At 49.3% G+C, this 19,680-nt stretch overlaps 1 protein-coding gene across 5 annotated transcripts in view; it reads right to left on the bottom strand.

Moving 5' to 3' along the window:
• The window catches only part of LOC112238663 (ubiquitin-like modifier-activating enzyme 1), a 77,980-nt gene that overhangs the window by 13,658 nt on the left and 44,642 nt on the right, over positions 1-19,680 (bottom strand). For 4 of the 5 annotated variants that reach the window (XM_042316417.1, XM_042316416.1, XM_042316419.1 and 1 more), the window contains 11 exons: positions 15,874-16,050; positions 11,430-11,540; positions 10,379-10,596; positions 9,596-9,777; positions 8,181-8,377; positions 7,270-7,334; positions 4,779-4,974; positions 3,338-3,412; positions 2,399-2,588; positions 2,061-2,102; positions 1,593-1,681 (listed from right to left, as the gene is read on the bottom strand). In XM_042316417.1, the coding sequence (XP_042172351.1) occupies positions 1,593-1,681; positions 2,061-2,102; positions 2,399-2,588; positions 3,338-3,412; positions 4,779-4,974; positions 7,270-7,334; positions 8,181-8,377; positions 9,596-9,777; positions 10,379-10,596; positions 11,430-11,540; positions 15,874-16,050 (1,542 nt within the window). The remainder of the gene's footprint in view (positions 1-1,592; positions 1,682-2,060; positions 2,103-2,398; positions 2,589-3,337; positions 3,413-4,778; positions 4,975-7,269; positions 7,335-8,180; positions 8,378-9,595; positions 9,778-10,378; positions 10,597-11,429; positions 11,541-15,873; positions 16,051-19,680) is intronic. The other variant, XM_042316418.1, reaches the window with a different exon arrangement.

The following is a 19,680-nucleotide window of genomic DNA, read 5'->3' as shown; positions in this document are numbered from 1 at the left end:
TAGAGTAAAGAGAGAGGGAGGGGTAGAGTAAAGAGAGAGGGAGGGGTAGAGTAAAGAGAGGGGAGGGGTAGAGTAAAGAGAGAGGGGGGGTAGAGTAAAGAGAGAGGGGGGTAGAGTAAAGAGAGAGGGGGTAGAGTAAAGAGAGGGGGGTGGGGGAAAGAGAGGGGGTAGAGCAAAGAGAGAGGGAGGGGTAGAGTAAAGAGGGGGGTAGAGTAAAGAGGGGTGTAGTGTAAAGAGGGGGGTAGAGTAAAGAGGAGGGGGGTAGAGTAAAGAGAGAGGGGGTAGAGTAAAGAGAGAGAGGGGGTAGAGGAAAGAGAGAGAGGGGGTAGAGTAAAGAGAGAGGGGGGGTAGAGTAAAGAGAGAGGGGGGGGGGATAGAGTAAAGAGAGAGGGAGGGGGGCAGAGTAAAGAGAGGGGGAGGGGGTAGAGTAAAGAGAGGGGGGGTAGAGTAAAGAGAGAGGGGAGGGGGTAGAGTAAAGAGAGAGGGGAGGGGGTAGAGTAAAGAGAGAGGGGGGGGGAGTAAAGAGAGAGGGGGGGGGGTAAAGGGAGAGAGGGGGTAGAGTAAAGAGAGGGGGTAGAGTAAAGAGAGGGGGAGGGGGTAGAGTAAAGAGAGGTGGGGTAGAATAAAGAGATGGGGGTAGAGTAAAGAGAGAGGGGGGGCAGAGTAAAGAGAGAGAGGGGGTAAAGGGAGAGGGGGTAGAGTAAAGAGAGAGAGGGGGGTAAAGGGAGAGGGGGTAGAGTAAAGAGAGAGAGGGGGTAAAGGGAGAGAGGGGGTAAAGGGAGGGAGGGGGTAGAGTAAAGAGAGAGGTGGAGGGGTAGAGTAAAGAGAGAGGGGAGGGGTAGAGTAAAGAGAGAGGGGAGGGGGTAAAGGGAGAGGGGAGGGGGTAGAGTTAAGAGAGAGGGGAGGGGAGTAAAGAGAGAGGGGGAGGGGGTAAAGGAGAGGGGAGTAAAGGGAGAGGGGAGGGGGTAGAGTAAAGAGAGAGGGGGGGGGTAGAGTAAAGAGAGAGGGGGAGGGGTAGAGTAAAGAGAGAGGGGAGGGGGGTAAAGGGAGAGATCTCTACCTTCTCAAAGTCGATGGCAGTGAGTTTAAAGTGAGAAGAAGCTTCCGGTCCAGGGAGCGGGGGGGGGGTAGAGTAAAGAGAGAGGGGGTAGAGTAAAGAGAGAGGGGCAGGGGGTAGAGTAAAGAGAGAGGGGGTAGAGTAAAGAGAGAGAGGGGGGGGTAGAGTAAAGAGAGAGGGGGTAGAGTAAAGAGAGAGAGGGGGTAAAGGGAGAGAGGGGGAGGGGGTAAAGGAGAGGGGAGGGGGTAGAGTAAAGAGAGAGGGGAGGGGGTAGAGTAAAGAGAGAGGGGAGGGGTAGAGTAAAGAGAGAGGGGGAGGGGGTAAAGGGAGAGGGGAGGGGGTAAAGAGAGAGGGGAGGGGAGTAAAGAGAGAGGGGGAGGGGGTAAAGGGAGAGGGGGTAAAGGGAGAGGGGAGGGGGTAGAGTAAAGAGAGAGGGGGAGGGGTAGAGTAAAGAGAGAGGGGGATAGAGTAAAGAGAGAGGGGGAGGGGTAGAGTAAAGAGAGAGGGGGAGGGGGGTAAAGGGAGAGATCTCTACCTTCTCAAAGTCGATGGCAGTGAGTTTAAAGTGAGAAGAAGCTTCCGGTCCAGGGAGCAGAGTCTTCAGTTCCTCCAGCCGGTTGTCATCTACACACACACCCAGACACACCCCCAGACCCAGACCCACCCCCAGACCCAGACACACCCCCAGACCCAGACACACCCCCAGACCCAGACACACCCCCAGACCCAGACACACACCCCAGACCCAGACACCCCCCCAGACCCAGACACCCCCCCAGACCCAGACACACCCCCAGACCCAGACACACCCCCCAGACCCAGACACACCCCCAGACCCAGACACACCCCCAGACCCAGACACACCCCCAGACCCAGACACACATCCCAAAGACATTCACACCAGAGAGAGAGAGACACACATCCGTTAGTCCGACAGTGTCCATTGGCTGACAGACAGGGAAACAGGCCAATGAGACAGGGGCATGTTGTAAAATCATCTCACGTGGCCGGTGGCGAGAGGTGGGACCTGTCTTGTTAGTTTTTTCTGATGAAACACAATAAACATACTCTGATCATAACTGGGATTCTTCCATCTCAGTAGTCATTTAATTCAACACAAGTCCTTCTTCCATCCAGTCTGTGGAAGGCTTTCATTCTGTAGCAAATGCAGAAATAACAGATGTCCCATTTCTAGAGGCTTTCTTAGTTCTACACGCTCCTGCACTCTGCTGCGATGGCTGGGTTAGTTCTACAGACTCTGCTGCGATGGCTGGGTTAGTTCTACACCCTACATATGTATAAATAAATGGCCTATATAAATGTAAAAGCCTTCTCCCTCACCGACGTTGACGTTGGCGCTCTGCAGCTCCTGGTCGGAGACGTGGATCTTGACCCCTGACCTGGGGACGAAGGTGGGCACCGATAGGCTGTCCAGGATCTTAGCCACGCCGACACGGTCGGTAGAGCCCTGCATGCCGTACGACTGGGCAAATAAGTTGGCTCCTGACATCACATAGTCCATATGGAGGTGCTAGAGAGAGATAGAGGATGTATGAGGGAGAGGACAGGAGGGGGGAAGGGTAGAGGGGGAAGGTAATAGATAGGGAGGTTAGGAGGGGAGAAGGGGGAAGGGTAGAGGGGTAAGGTAATAGATAGCGAGGACAGGGGGAGAAGGGGCTAGGGTAGAGGGGTAAGGTAATATATAGGGAGGACAGGAGGGGCTAGGGTAGATGGGTAAGGTAATAGATAGGGAGGACAGGGGGGGAAGGGTAGAGGGGTAAGGTAATAGATAGGGAGGACAGGAGGGAGAAGGGGCTAGGGTAGAGGGGTAAGGTAATAGATAGGGAGGACAGGAGGGGAGGTTAGGAGGGGCTAGGGTAGGGGGTAAGGTAATAGATAGGGAGGACAGGAGGGGAGGTTAGGAGGGGCTAGGGTAGAGGGGTAAGGTAATAGATAGGGGGAGAAGGGGCTAGGGTAGAGGGGTAAGGTAATAGATAGGGAGGCCAGGAGGGGGAGAAGGGGCTAGGGTAGAGGGGTAAGGTAATACATAGGGAGGCCAGGAGGGGGAGAAGGGGCTAGGGTAGAGGGGTAAGGTAATAGATAGGGGGAGAAGGGGCTAGGGTAGAGGGGTAAGGTAATAGATAGGAGGCCAGGAGGGGGAGAAGGGGCTAGGGTAGAGGGGTAAGGTAATACATAGGGAGGCCAGGAGGGGGAGAAGGGGCTAGGGTAGAGGGGTAAGGTAATAGATAGGGAAGACAGGAGGGGGGAGAAAGGACTCACATTGCTGGTGCTGAACTCCAGAGGGTGAGGACATCTCTTTGGACCGGACCAGAAGGGGGCGCCAGAGCTGGTCAGCTGAGAAAGGAGAAAGAGAGAAAGTGGTGGAGAGAGAGAGAAAGAGAAAGTGGTGGAGAGAGAGAGAGAAGAAAAAGTGGAGAGAGAGAGAGAAAGAGAAAGTGGTGGAGAGAGAGAGAGAAAGTGGTGGAGAGAGAGAAAGTGGTGGAGAGAGAGAGAGAAAGTGGTGGAGAGAGAAAGAGAAAGTGGTGGAGAGAGAAAGAGAAAGTGGTGGAGAGAGAGAGAGAGAAAGTGGAGAGAAAGGAGAGAGAAAGAGAGAGAGAGAGAAAGAGAAAGTGGTGGAGAGAGAGAGAAAAAGAAAGTGGTGGAGAGAGAAAGAGAGCGAGAGAAAGTGGTGGAGAGAGAAAGAGAGAGAGAAAGAGAAAGTGGTGGAGAGAGAAAGAGAAAGTGGTGGAGAAAGAGAAAGTGGTGGAGAGAGAAAGAGAAAGTAGGGTTAGAGATAGTCAAACATGTTCAGTGTATGACTGTACCACCAGTTTGTGTATCAACAATCAGAGCACAGAACATTAAGAACACCTTCCTAACATTGAGTTTTTGCTCTCAGAACAGCATAAATTCGTCACTGTGCTTCCCACAGTTGTGTCAAGTTGACTGGATGTCCTTTGGGAGGTGGACCATTCTTGATACACACGGGAAACTGTTGAGCGTGAAAAAGCCAGCAGCGTTGCAGTTCTTAACTTCTTTGGGACTGGGGGGCAGTATTGAGTAGCTTGGATGAATAAGGTGCCCAGAGTAAACTGCCTGCTACTCAGGCCCAAAAGCTAGAATACGCATATAGTAGATTTGGATAGAAAACACTCTGAAGTTTCTAAAACTGTTTGAATGATGTCTGTGATTATAACAGAACTCATATGGCAGGCAAAAACCTGAGAAGAAGTCTAACCAGGAAGTGGGAAATCTGAGGTTTGTCAGTTTTCAAGTCTTTGCCTATCAAATATATAGTGTCTATGGGGTCATGTTGCACTTCCTATGGCTTCCACTAGATGTCAACAGTCTGGCAGAATGCCATGAGCTCAGTCAGGCGCGCGGCCGTGAGAGGTAGCTGCGCTCCTTTTCATTTCTAAAGTCAAAGGAATTGTCCGGTTGAAACATTATTGAAGATTGATGATAAAAACATCCTAAAGATTGATTCTATACATTGTTTGTCTCTACGAACTGTAATATAAAACTGACTTTCGTCTGAACTATTTGCTCGCGCATTTGGCTTACTGGGCTAAACGCGCGAACAAAAAGGAGGTATTTCAACATAAATAATGGACTTTATCGAACAAAACATCATCATAGCTTTCACCTGGTCAGTCTATGTCATGGAAAGAGGAGGTGTTCCTAATGTTCTGTATACTCGGTGGGTGTGTGTTCTATACACCTGTTCTGGGGGGAAGTTGTGCAGTAGCTGATGGATGTTGTTGCTGTACTGGCATTGCCAGTGGTGACGAGCCCAGGTGACACAGTCGGCCCAGCTGCGAGGGCAGTCGATCACCAAACTCTTATAAACGGCCTCCAACACTTCTAGAGGCTGGGCTCCAGGCAGCTTCAGGGTCCTCTCCAGGAACTTAGCATCTCTGGATCATAAAACATCAACTTAGAAGAGCACCAGCAACAGTGGCTTGCGAAAGTATTCACCCCCCTTGTAATTTTTATCTATTTTGTTGCTTTACAACCTGGAATTAAAATAGATTTTTGGGGGTTTGTATCATTTGATTTACACAACATTCCTACCACTTTGAAGATGCCAAATATTTTTTTATTGTGAAACAAACAAATAAGACACACATATAGAAAACTTTAGCATGCAAAACTATTCACCCCAAGTCAATACTTTGTAGAGCAACCTTTTACAGCAATTACAGCTGCAAGCCTCTTGGGGCATGTCTCTACAAGCTTGGCACATCTAGCAACTGGGATGTTTGCCCATTCTTCAAGGCAAAACTGCTCCTTCAAGTTGGATGGGTTCTGCTGGTGTACAGCAATCTTTAAGTAATACCACAGATTCTCAATTGGATTAAGGTCTGGGCTTTGACTAGGCCATTCCAAGACATTTAAATGTTTCCCCTTAAACCACTCGAGTGTTGCTTTACCAATATGCTTAGGACCATTGTCCTGCTGGAAGGTGAACCTCCGTACAAGTTTCAAGAATTTCCCTGTATTTAGCGCCATCCATCAATCCTTCAATTCTGACCAGTTTCCCAGTCCCTGCAGATGAAAAACATGCTGCCACCACCATGCTTCACTGTGGGGATGGTATTCTCGGGGCGATGAGATGTTGGGTTTGTGCCAGACAGTGTTTTCCTTGATGGCCAAAAAGCTACATTTTAGTCTTATCTGACCAGAGTACCTGCTTTCATATGTTTGGGGAGTCTCGGTGGTGGTCCATTTCTTTACTATGACATGAGATAAGTTTATCACACAAGTAAGAGTTATACTTAAACTAAATCTTTTATCACTTATTAATAAGGGAGCAAGTCAATATAACACACAAACAAAGTGAATCGATTTGAGTAGTCTACGAAAATGATGGCTGGTCGACGAATTATGATCAGATGATTTGTTGAGAGCCCCGAGACAAAATTACAAAGGTATTTTATAGCCAAGATACACCCCTTTCAACCTACATGACGAACAGATGTATAGAATGGGACACAGAGTTAAGATTTGTATGAAAGATACTGTCTGTTGTGAATTATAAGTATCTGCTGTGTCAACAGTTATGTTTCATTGTTCAGACCAGGGTCTGGCCCTCTCTTCCCATATAGAACAGAAGCATTAACTCATGCTCCGGAATGAGGTTTCTTCACCCAAAAGACATCATAAATCTCCGGTCAGCGTTATCTCCCAGAGGCCCACACACAGATGAGCGTTCTAACAACCCCTTGTTCTGTTTCATAAAACAGCCATTTAATGCAATAATAGCATTATAACATAATCTTGGAATTTTCCACCGTATCTCCCACATGCCTTTTTGCAAACACCAAATGTGGTTGCTTATTTCTTTCTTTAAGCAATGGCTTTTTTCTGGCCATTCTTCCATAAAGCCCAGCTCTGTGGAGTGTACGGCTTAAAGTGGTCCTATGGACAGATACTCCAATCTCCGCTGTGGAGCTTTGCAGCTCCTTCAGGGTTATCTTTGGTCTCTTTGCTGCCTCTGTTTAATGCCCTCCTTGCCTGGTCTGTGAGTTTTGGTGGGCGGTCCTCTATTGGCAGGTTTGTTGTGGAGCCATATTCTTTCCATTTTTTAATAATGGATTTAAAATGGTGCTCCAAGGGATGTTCAAAGTTTCTGATATTTTTTTATAACCCAACCCTGATCTGTATGGAGAGCTCCTTGGTCTTCAAGGTGCCCCTTGCTCTTGGTGGTGCCCCTTGCTCTTGGTGGTGCCCCTTGCTCTTGGTGGTGCCCCTTGCTCTTGGTGGTGCCCCTTGCTCTTGGTGGTGCCCCTTGCTCTTGGTGGTGTTGCAGACTCTGGGGCCTTTCAGAACAGGTGTATATATACTGCGATTACATGACAGATCATGTGACACTTAAAGTTCACCTGTGTGCAAAGTAACTAATTGTGACACTTCTGAAGGTAATTGGTTGCAACCGATTTCTTATTCATAGTAGGGAGGACAGGAGGGGGGGTGAAAACATAACACTTTTCTATTTAAAGATATATTTTTTTAAACCATTTTTTTCACTTCACCAATTTGGACTATTTTGTGTATGTCCATTAGATGAAATCCCAATAAAAATCAATTTAAATTACAGGTTGTGGTGCAACAAAATAGGAGAAACGCCAATGGGGATGAATACTTTGGTAAGGCCCTGTATAAGCCTCCAGACAGAAAAGGCCTTTCAAAAGCCAGAGCTGTAGACTTACGTGAGGTACTGCATAGCATTCTCTGACGGCTGTTTAAACAGACCCTCAAACTCATCACGGGCCCACTAGAGAGGAGAAGGAGACACGAGAGTTACCACACACTGCATATAGAGGACATCAGTCGACAGGTGTGTGTGTGTGTTACCTGCAGGGTGTGTGTGTGTGTGTTACCTGCAGGGTGTGTGTGTGTGTGTGTGTTACCTGCAGGGTGTGGTGTGTGTGTTACCTGCAGGGTGTGTGTGTGTGTGTGTTACCTGCAGGGTGTGTGTGTGTGTGTTACCTGCAGGGTGTGTGTGTGTGTGTGTGTGTTACCTGCAGGGTGTGTGTGTGTGTGTTGTGCAGGGTGTGTGTGTGTGTGTGTACCTGCAGGGTGTGTGTGTGTGTTACCTGCAGGGTGTGTGTGTGTGTTACCTGCAGGGTGTGTGTGTGTGTTACCTGCAGGGTGTGTGTGTGTGTGTACCTGCAGGGTGTGTGTGTGTGTTACCTGCAGGGTGTGTGTGTGTGTGTTACCTGCAGGGTGTGTGTGTGTGTGTGTTACCTGCAGGGTGTGTGTGTGTGTGTTACCTGCAGGGTGTGTGTGTGTGTTACCTGCAGGGTGTGTGTGTGTGTGTTACCTGCAGGGTGTGTGTGTGTGTACCTGCAGGGTGTGTGTGTGTTACCTGCAGGGTGTGTGTGTGTTACCTGCAGGGTGTGTGTGTGTTACCTGCAGGGTGTGTGTGTGTGTGTGTGTGTGCAGGGTGTGTGTGTGTGTTACCTGCAGGGTGTGTGTGTGTTACCTGCAGGGTGTGTGTGTGTTACCTGCAGGGTGTGTGTGTGTGTACCTGCAGGGTGTGTGTGTGTGTTACCTGCAGGGTGTGTGTGTGTTACCTGCAGGGTGTGTGTGTGTTACCTGCAGGGTGTGTGTGTGTTACCTGCAGGGTGTGTTCGATGGCGTTGGGGAAGTTCTTCAGTGTGCAGATGGGGATGGACTTCTCCGGGGGGTCCTGGGAGGAGCTGTATGACTCTGTCAGGAAGGGGATGACCACCTGCACGTTTCCTTTGGTTCCCAGAGTCCCAGACTCTAACAGGGGCTTCCTGTAGTAGACACACCTCCGGTCCATATACATACCTACAGGAGAGGGACATTCACAAAGCATAATTGTTCCCAATATTCCTCAGCCCTAAACAATCTAATTGAACCGGCCCAGCCCCCTGGACTCCTCTTACTCAGCCCTAAACAATCTAATTGAACCGGCCCAGCCCCCTGGACTCCTCTTACTCAGCCCTAAACAATCTAATTGAACCGGCCCAGCTCCCTGGACTCCTCTTCCTCAGCCCTAAACAATCTAATTGAACCGGCCCAGCTCCCTGGACTCCTCTTGATAACTGTGGAGACTATACCGCCTGTAGCCGTTGATAACTGTGGAGACTATACCGCCTGTAGCCTCTGTCAGGATAACTGTGGAGACTATACCGCCTGTAGCCTCCGGTCCATAACTGTGGAGACTATACCGCCTGTAGCCGACTCCTGATAACTGTGGAGACTATACCGCCTGTAGCCGTTGATAACTGTGGAGACTATACCGCCTGTAGCCGTTGATAACTGTGGAGACTATACCGCCTGTAGCCGTTGATAACTGTGGAGACTATACCGCCTGTAGCCGTTGATAACTGTGGAGACTATACCGCCTGTAGCCGTTGATAACTGTGGAGACTATACCGCCTGTAGCCGTTGATAACTGTGGAGACTATACCGCCTGTAGCCGTTGATAACTGTGGAGACTATACCGCCTGTAGCCGTTGATAACTGTGGAGACTATACCGCCTGTAGCCGTTGATAACTGTGGAGACTATACCGCCTGTAGCCGTTGATAACTGTGGAGACTATACCGACCGTTGATAACTGTGGAGACGCCGCCTGTAGCCGTTGATAACTGTGGAGACTATACCGCCTGTAGCCGTTGATAACTGTGGAGACTATACCGCCTGTAGCCGTTGATAACTGTGGAGACTATACCGCCTGTAGCCGTTGATAACTGTGGAGACTATACCGCCTGTAGCCGTTGATAACTGTGGAGACTATACCGCCTGTAGCTGTTGATAACTGTGGAGACTATACCGCCTGTAGCTGTTGATAACTGTGGAGACTATACCGCCTGTAGCCGTTGATAACTGTGGAGACTATACCGCCTGTAGCCGTTGATAACTGTGGAGACTATACCGCCTGTAGCCGTTGATAACTGTGGAGACTATACCACCTGTAGCTGTTGATAACTGTGGAGACGATACGGTGCTGTTGATAACTGTGGAGACGATACGGTGCAGTAATGTTAAAAGTGCGTCTTACGCGCGTCAACGTTGTCCAGAGCGTTGGCGACTCCGTGGAGGCTCTCGAAGAAGTCGTCATCGTAGACGCGCTCCGTCTCGGGTCCGACGCGGTTCTGGTGTCCCGTGATCCGGATGGACGGGTTCATCTGCTTCACCGCCGCCGCCGCCGTCTCGCTCTTCATCTTCGTCACGTCCCACGGCCTGAATACAAACCAAAACAGTGCTTTATTTCATAAAAGATCCTTTGACCTTTGACCCTTTACAGAAGAACACTGAAATACAAAGCAAACAAGAAGCAATAACGGCTCAATTAAAACACAAAAGGTCTACGTCCCAAGTGGTTCTCTATTCCATGTAGAGTACGGCATCTGAACAGACCCGCTGTGCACTTGTAACAGTATATAACTTTAGACCGTCCCCTCGCCCCATACCCGGGCGCGAACCAGGGACCCTCTAGCACACATCAACAACAGTCACCCACGAAGCATCGTTACTCATCGCTCCACAAAAGCCGCGGTCCTTGCAGAGCAAAGGGGAACCACTACTTCAAGGTCTCAGAGCAAGTGACGTCACCGATTGAAATGCTATTTAGCGCGAACCACCGCTAACTAAGCCAGCCGTTTCACATCCGTTACACACTGATCTACAGTAATGCAGTATGTTGGAAAGTGGGTGCCATTTCAGACACCCGATATCTAAACCAGTGTAATCACAGGGTCAAGGCTAAAGAGATGCTTGTGTTGCATGATTTAAACCCCCCAAGGGTTAAGTTTTCCCCTCCTCAACTCCTCCCCGCTCTCACCTGAAGAGGAACTGTCTGTTGAGGTTGGATTTCTCTATGGTGTCCATGTCTGTCACGATGACCTCACCCTCTCCGCCAGCCAATCCAATCATGGCAAAGTTCTTGAGCAGCTCACAGCCAATAGCGCCAGCCCCAACCAGGAAGTAACGTTGTTTAGCCAGCTCCTCCTGCAGCTGGGAGCCAAACACAGCGATCTGGCCATCATAACGACTGTTCCTCTGGGGAGAGGGAGAGATGTCATTTAATAGTTTTCCCACAGGTAGAAGGTGAGGCTGTAAAGGAGAAGAGGTGAGGCTGTAAAGGAGAAGAGGTGAGGCTGTAAAGGAGAAGAGGTGAGGCTGTAAAGGAGAAGAGGTGAGGCTGTAAAGGAGAAGAGGTGAGGCTGTAAAGGAGAAGAGGTGAGGCTGTAAAGGAGAAGAGGTGAGGCTGTAAAGGAGAAGAGGTGAGGCTGTAAAGGAGAAGAGGTGAGGCTGTAAAGGAGAAGAGGTGAGGCTGTAAAGGAGAAGAGGTGAGGCTGTAAAGGAGAAGAGGTGAGGCTGTAAAGGAGAAGAGGTGAGGCTGTAAAGGAGAAGAGGTGAGGCTGTAAAGGAGAAGAGGTGAGGCTGTAAAGGAGAAGAGGTGAGGCTGTAAAGGAGAAGAGGTGAGGCTGTAAAGGAGAAGAGGTGAGGCTGTAAAGGAGAAGAGGTAGAGGCTGTAAAGGAGAAGAGGTGAGGCTGTAAAGGAGAAGAGGTGAGGCTGTAAAGGAGAAGAGGTGAGGCTGTAAAGGAGAAGAGGTGAGGCTGTAAAGGAGAAGAGGTGAGGCTGTAAAGGAGAAGAGGTGAGGCTGTAAAGGAGAAGAGGTGAGGCTGTAAAGGAGAAGAGGTGAGGCTGTAAAGGAGAACAGGTAGAAGGTGAGGCTTTATAGGTCTACTTGAAATAGTGGCATGATGTGTTTTGTGCCTGACCTGTAGTGCCTGTATGTGTTTGGCCTGTGAGGGTTTGTGTTAGGTGTGTGCATATTGGTGGGCGGTGTGTGTGAGTATGGTAGACGGAGTGTGTGAAATGTACTCACAGGGGCACAGTCCTCCTCAGTGAGCATGGCTCCTCCCTCTTCCTCAGACAGACACTCCAGAGCATCAAAATACAGCCACTGCATTATGGGCATGAACTTCCCTGTACACGCCTAGGACACACACACACACACACAATACTGTACAGCACTGCATTATGGGCACACACACACCTGGACACACACACAGTTATAATACTGTACAGCTACTGCATTATGGGCATGAACTTCCCTGTACACGCCTAGGACACACACACAGTTATAATACTGTACAGCTACTGCATTATGGGCATGAACTTCCCTGTACACGCCTAGGACAGACACACACACACACAGTTATAATACTGTACAGCCACTGCATTATGGGCATGAACTTCCCTGTACACGCCTAGGACAGACACACACACACAGTTATAATACTGTACAGCTACTGCATTATGGGCATGAACTTCCCTGTACACGCCTAGGACACACACACAGTTATAATACTGTACAGCCACTGCATTATGGGCATGAACTTCCCTGTACACGCCTAGGACAGACACACACACACAGTTATAATACTGTACAGCTACTGCATTATGGGCATGAACAGGGTGGGAAATTAGCACCCGCCACCCGCGGGCATGTCTTTCGCCCCCACGGGTGGGTCACAGCATTTAGTATCATTTGTTATATTATCCAATGCTCAAAATGTAGAAGTTGGTTGAATGAACCTGAAAGGTACAGTGAGACTTTGTGCTGCGGTTTCTTGGCTAGTTTTTGTGTTCACATGCTAGGTTGTTTTTCAATATTAGTTTGAGTCTGCCGGTAGACACGGACACTACCGGCAGGGACAACAGAGCCCTGAGTACCAGACTGTTAGGACCTGATGGAGGGACAACAGAGCCCTGAGTACCAGACTGTTAGGACCTGATGGAGGGACAACAGAGCCCTGAGTACCAGACTGTTAGACCTGATGGAGGGACAACAGAGCCCTGAGTAGACTGTTAGGACTGGAGTTTCAACAGAGCCCTGAGTACCAGACTGTTAGGACCTGATGGAGGGACAACAGAGCCCTGAGTACCAGACTGTTTTTCAGGACCTGATTAGTGGAGGGACAACAGAGCCCTGAGTACCAGGCCATTGGACCTGATGGAGGACAACAGAGCCCTGAGAACCAGACCATTAGGACCTGATGGAGGGACAACAGAGCCCTGAGTACCAGACCATTAGGACCTGATGGAGGGACAACAGAGCCCTGAGTACCAGGCCATTAGGACCCGATGGAGGGACAACAGAGCCCTGAGTACCAGGCCATTGGACCTGATGGAGAGACAATAGAGCCCTGAGAACCAGACCATTAGGACCTGATGGAGGGACAATAGAGTCCTGAGACCAGGCCATTGGAGGACCTGAGTAGTACCAGGCCATTAGGATGGAGGGACCTGATGGAGGGGACAACAGAGCCATTGGACCTGATGGAGAGACAATAGAGCCAGGCCATTAGGACCTGATGGAGGGACAACAGAGCCCTGAGTACCAGACTGTTAGGACCTGATGGAGGGACAACAGAGCCCTGAGTACAGGGCCATTAGGACCCAATGGAGGGACAACAGAGCCCTGAGTACAGGGCCATTAGGACATGATGGTCATTAGAGAGTTTGGGACAACCTACTCATGTCCAAAATGCATAAGAGGAGATTCCCGTGACTCAACGGTCGACTCATGACTGCCGTGTGTGTCGTTAATACGGTCACCTAACAACAACCCTAACAACACTCAGCGTTCCCAGAAAGTTTTCATAGCCCTCGACTTCCATCACATTTTGTTGTCTTATAGCCTGAATTTAGACTTGAAATGTCTTGGAGTCAATAACTAACCCCTTTGTTATGGCAAGCCTAAATAAGTTCAGGAGTAACAAAGACACAAAATAAGTTGCAATAATAGTGTTTTGAATGACTACCTCATCTTTGTACATCACACAACACACAAAGTTGAAAAAAAAATAAGAAATAAGTCTGGCATATAAACCAATGTAACGTAGAAAGAACCTCAATGTGAGCGGTCAACAATGCCGTCTCGAGGGCTTTCAGGCCGATGAAGGCGAGCTTGAGCCCAGGTCCTCAGCCATCTGGCTCATTGCCGTCTCGAGGGCTTTCAGGCCGATGAAGGCGAGCTTGAGCCCAGGTCCTCAGCCATCTGGCTCATTGCAGTCTCGAGGGCTTTCAGGCCGATGAAGGCGAGCTTGAGCCCAGGTCCTCAGCCATCTGGCTCATTGCCGTCTCGAGGGCTTTCAGGCCGATGAAGGCGAGCTTGAGCCCAGGTCCTCAGCCATCTGGCTCATTGCAGTCTCGAGGGCTTTCAGGCCGATGAAGCTGAGCTTGAGCCCAGGTCCTCAGCCATCTGGCTCATTGCCGTCTCGAGGGCTTTCAGGCCGATGAAGGCGAGCTTGAGCCCAGGTCCTCAGCCATCTGGCTCATTGCCATCTCGAGGGCTTTCAGGCCGATGAAGGCGAGCTTGAGCCCAGGTCCTCAGCCATCTGGCTCATTGCCGTCTCGAGGGCTTTCAGGCCGATGAAGGCGAGCTTGAGCCCAGGTCCTCAGCCATCTGGCTCATTGCCGTCTCGAGGGCTTTCAGGCCGATGAAGGCGAGCTTGAGCCCAGGTCCTCAGCCATCTGGCTCATTGCCGTCTCGAGGGCTTTCAGGCCGATGAAGGCGAGCTTGAGCCCAGGTCCTCAGCCATCTGGCTCATTGCAGTCTCGAGGGCTTTCAGGCCGATAAAGCTGAGCTTGAGCCCAGGTCCTCAGCCATCTGGCTCATTGCCGTCTCGAGGGCTTTCAGGCCGATGAAGGCGAGCTTGAGCCCAGGTCCTCAGCCATCTGGCTCATTGCCATCTCGAGGGCTTTCAGGCCGATGAAGGCCTTGAGCCCAGGTCCTCAGCCATCTGGCTCATTGCCGTCTCGAGGGCTTTCAGGCCGATGAAGGCGAGCTTGAGCCCAGGTCCTCAGCCATCTGGCTCATTGCCGTCTCGAGGGCTTTCAGGCCGATGAAGGCGAGCTTGAGCCCAGGTCCTCAGCCATCTGGCTCATTGCAGTCTCGAGGGCTTTCAGGCCGATGAAGGCGAGCTTGAGCCCAGGTCCTCAGCCATCTGGCTCATTGCCGTCTCGAGGGCTTTCAGGCCGATGAAGGCGAGCTTGAGCCCAGGTCCTCAGCCATCTGGCTCATTGCCGTCTCGAGGGCTTTCAGGCCGATGAAGGCGAGCTTGAGCCCAGGTCCTCAGCCATCTGGCTCATTGCAGTCTCGAGGGCTTTCAGGCCGATGAAGGCGAGCTTGAGCCCAGGTCCTCAGCCATCTGGCTCATTGCAGTCTCGAGGGCTTTGAGGCCGATGAAGGCGAGCTTGAGCCCAGGTCCTCAGCCATCTGGCTCATTGCCGTCTCGAGGGCTTTCAGGCCGATAAAGCTGAGCTTGAGCCCAGGTCCTCAGCCATCTGGCTCATTGCCGTCTCGAGGGCTTTCAGGCCGATAAAGCTGAGCTTGAGCCCAGGTCCTCAGCCATCTGGCTCATTGCCGTCTCGAGGGCTTTCAGGCCGATGAAGGCGAGCTTGAGCCCAGGTCCTCAGCCATCTCGAGGGCTTTCAGGCCGATGAAGGCGAGCTTGAGCCCAGGTCCTCAGCCATCTGGCTCATTGCAGTCTCGAGGGCTTTGAGGCCGATGAAGGCGAGCTTGAGCCCAGGTCCTCAGCCATCTGGCTCATTGCAGTCTCGAGGGCTTTGAGGCCGATGAAGGCGAGCTTGAGCCCAGGTCCTCAGCCATCTGGCTCATTCCCGTCTCGAGGGCTTTCAGGCCGATAAAGCTGAGCTTGAGCCCAGGTCCTCAGCCATCTGGCTCATTGCCGTCTCGAGGGCTTTCAGGCCGATGAAGGCGAGCTTGAGCCCAGGTCCTCAGCCATCTGGCTCATTGCGCTCTAGCAACTCCTGCAGGCTGACTTCGGGGCGTCAGTTGAACGGTGCTTCCTCCGACACGCGGGTGTTAAGAAGCGCGGTTTTGGCGGTTCATGTTTCGGAGGATGCATGACTCCAACTTCGCCGCTCCCTTTCGGGAGTTGCAGCGATGAGACAAGATTGGGGTGGGGGGGTAAATAAAAAGGAATAAACTGCGTAATAATGATGAGGAACACCTCAAGCACCATGATAGTGCATTTTTCCCCACCATTGTAAAACATTAACATTTCAGTAGCTCGGATAAACGTGACCTACTCCATGGCTTGCTCCCTAGCGCCCCCCTAAATGTGATTTCTGTCATTCTGAGCACCATGGGTGGACACCCTAATCAGGTTACACACCCAATGCATATATGAGTCCGGTAAATAAAAAATACAGCGGACACAAGTCACACACACACACAGTATAACCATATTGAGCAGAAAGACAGTTTTGAGTAGACAGGAAGGTGAGCTGCTCCTTACCTTCATTACTTCCTGTGCGGCCAGTCCACCAATGAAAGCGTTGATTGGTGCCAGGTCGCCAGCGGAGACGAAGGCCAGTTTCTTAATGAGCTTGTCATCCAGCTCGTCCACCTTAGCTGACCCCGTCTGGCTGGAGTTAACCTCTTTAGCCAGGGATACCAACTCCTCTCCATCAGCCTGGAACACACCACAAAGCATTACATTGATAGGCATGACTACAAGGTGCGGAAAGCATTCCACAGGGATGTTGGCCCATGTTGACTACAATGCTTCCAACAGTTGTGTCAAGATGGCTGGATGTCATTTGGGTGGTGGACAATTCTTGATGCACACGGGAAACTTGAGTGTGAAAAACCCTGCAGCGTTGCAGTTCTTGACACAAACTGGTTCACCTGGCAACTACTATCATACCCTGTTCAAAGACACTTACATCTTTGGTCTTACCCATTCACCCTCTGAATGGCACACGTACACAATCCATGTCTCACAGTGGTGCAACCAATTACCTTCAGAAGTCACATAATTAGTTAAAGTCCACCTGTGTGCAATCTAAGTGTCACATGATCTCAGTATATATACACCTGTTCTGAAAGGCCCCAGTCAGCAACACAACTAAACAAGGGGCACCACCAAGCAAGAGGCACCTTGAAGACCAAGGAGCTCTCCAAACAGGTCAGGAACAAAGTTGGGTTATAAAAAAATATCAGAAACTTTGAACATCCCACGGAGCACCATTAAATCAATTATTAAAAAGTTTGAAAGAATATGGCACCACAACAAACCTACCAAGAAAGGGCCGCCCACCAAAACTCACACCAGGCAAGGAGGGCATTAAACAGAGAGGCAACAAAGAGTCCAAAGATAACCCTGAAGGAGCTGCAAAGCTCCACAGCAGCGATTGGAGTATCTGTCCATGGGACCACTTTAAGCCGTACACTCCACAGAGCTGGGCTTTACGGAAGAGTGTCGAGAAAAAAGCCAATGCTTAAAGAAAACAAATAAAAGAAACACGTTTGGTGTTTGCCAAAAGGCATGTGGGAGAAGGTACTCTGGTCAGTTGAGACAAAAATGGATTTTTTTGGCCATCAAGGAAAATGCTATGTCTGGCGCAAACCCAACATCTCTCATCACCCCGAGAACACCATCCCCACAGTGAAGCATGGTGGTGGCAGCATGTTTTTCATGTGCAGGGTCTAGGAAACTGGTCAGAATTGAAGGATGGCGCTAAATAAAGGGACATTGTTGAGAGAAACCGGTTCCAGTCTTCCAGAGATTTGAGACTGGGACGGAGGTTCACCTTCCAGCAGGACAATGACCCTGTGCATACTGCTAAAGCAACACTTGAGTGGTTTAACCTCTAGCATCGAGCAATTCCGTATCCGGGAGCGTAATCATAGCCTCAAGCTCATTACCATAACGCAACGTTAACTATTCATGAAAATCACAAATGAAATTAAATAAATATATTGAAACACAAGCTTAGCCTTTTGTTAACAACACTGTCAACTCAGATTTTCAAAATATGCTTTTCAACCAAAGCTACACAAGCATTTGTGTAAGAGTATTGATAGCCTAGCATAGCATTAAGCCTAGCATTCAGCAGGCAACATTTTCACAAAAACAAGAAAAGCATTCAAAGAAAATCATTTACCTTTGAAGAACTTCGGATGTTTTCAATGACGAGACTCAGATAGCAAATGTAAAATTTTTCCCAAAAGATTATTTGTGTAGGAGAAATAGCTCCGTTTTGTTCATCACGTTTGGCTAAGAAAAAAAAAACGAAAATGCAGTCACTACAACGCCAAACTTTTTTCCAAATTAGCTCCATAATATCGACAGAAACATGGCAAACGTTGTTTAGAATCAATCCTCAAGGTGTTTTTCACATATCTATTCGATGATAAATCATTCGTGGCAGTTGGTTTCTCATCAGAAGCAAACGGAAAAATACTGCAGCTGGAGATTACGCAATAATTGCGACGGAGGACACCAAGCGACCACCTGGTAGATGTAGTCTCTTATGGTCAATCTTCCAATGATATGCCTACAAATACGTCACAATGCTGCAGACACCTTGGGGAAAACGTGGAAAACGTAAGCTGACTCCTAGCTCCTCCACAGCCATATAAGGAGTCATTGCCATGAGGCGGTTTCAAAAAATGCAGCACTTCCTGATTGGATTTTTATCTGGGTTTTGCCTGTAACATCAGTTCTGTGGCACTCACAGACAATATCTTTGCAGTTTTGGAAACGCCAGAGTGTTTTCTTTCCAAAGCTGTCAATTATTTTTTTGGTCGAGCATTTTTTCGTGACAAAAGATCTTGTTTAAAACGTTTTTCATCCAAAACTTAAAATAGTGCCCCCTATATCCAAGAAGTTAAGGGGAAACATTTACATGTCTTGGAATGGCCTAGTCAAAGCCCAGACCTTAATCCAATTGAGGATCTGTGGTATGACTTAAAGATTGCTGTACACAAGTGGAACCCATCCAACTTGAAGGAGCTGGAGCAGTTTTGCCTTGAAGAATGGGCAAAAATCGCAGTTGCTAGATGTGCCAAGCTTAAAGAGACATACCCCAAGAGACTTGCAGTTGTAATTGCTGCAAAAGCTGGCTCGACAAAGTGTTGAATTTGGGGGGCGGTGAATAGTTATGCACGCTCAAGTTCTGTTTTTTTGTCTTTTTTTTGTTTCACAATAAAACATTTTCGGCATCTTCAAAGAGGTAGGCAACCCCCCCCCAAAATCCATTTTAATACCAGGTTGTAGGGCAACAAAACAGGAAGAATGCCAAGGGGGTGAATACTTTCGCAAGCCACTGTAATTTTCTCGAGGCTTAAAAATCCTTCTTTAACCTGTCTTCTCACCATCTACACTGATTCAAGTGGACTTAACCCAGAGGTCAATGTCCGCACCCCCGCGGAAACCGAATTAGCATAATGAAAAAATCTGTCAGTTTAAACTAGAAATATGTGTTTTTTTGCATTGGAGTACTGACAGAGTACTGACAGAGTACTGGCAGAGTACTGGCAGAGTACTGGCAGAGTACTGGCAGAGTACTGGCAGAGTACTGGCAGAGTACTGGCAGAGCTTGTACTGGTTGCATGTCAATGCACCGCATCCGCCGTCGTCGTGGTGACAGAAAGGTGAAAGGTGACCGAGCGGTGTTTGTCAGACCATGAGACATCCTGGAAATCGGTCCACTTACAAAATAATCTGTAGCGTCCGAATGGTTTGGCCTACAAACTATAATGACCCTTTATGTAAAGATGAGACTCATTGACACGACGGTGTACTCCGTTTTTCTTTACCTCCCCCCCATAAGCATCTTAGGACTTGTAAGTTGGTATAGACGACTTGCCAACTTCTGTCTAACAGTTTGGGCTACACACTATTATGCCCACTCTGTGGAAAGGTGAGATTCATGAACACGTACGTTGGTTGTTTTGCTAAAGGACACCCACATGCCTCACAAGACTCATCTGAAAGTACCCTGGTAGGGGGAAAAAATGATTCGATCCTATGGAGACATTAGTGCCAAAATAAGGTGTTAAATACATGTTTAAAAAATAAATAAAATAACATTTCCTCATCTTATTTCTCTCTCTCTCAGATAGACATGTCAGAACCCTTTTATGGGCATAAACCTGCCTTCAGGTTGGGAGGGGTTTGGCCAGCCGGGATGACCTTGTCCCACGGCGCTTTAGTGACCCCTTGTGGCGGGCTGGTATGCCTGCAAGCTGAACCCGGTCACCAGCTGGACAGTGTTTCCTCTGACACAAGGTAAAAGCACACACAAACAAAACCTGG

This window comes from Oncorhynchus tshawytscha, unplaced genomic scaffold, assembly GCF_018296145.1.
Source record: "Oncorhynchus tshawytscha isolate Ot180627B unplaced genomic scaffold, Otsh_v2.0 Un_contig_1394_pilon_pilon, whole genome shotgun sequence".
In the NCBI taxonomy this organism is placed as follows: Eukaryota; Metazoa; Chordata; class Actinopteri; order Salmoniformes; family Salmonidae; genus Oncorhynchus; species Oncorhynchus tshawytscha.
The sequence above is the reverse complement of the archived record's forward strand: the minus strand, read 5'-3'. Positions and strand labels throughout refer to the sequence as shown.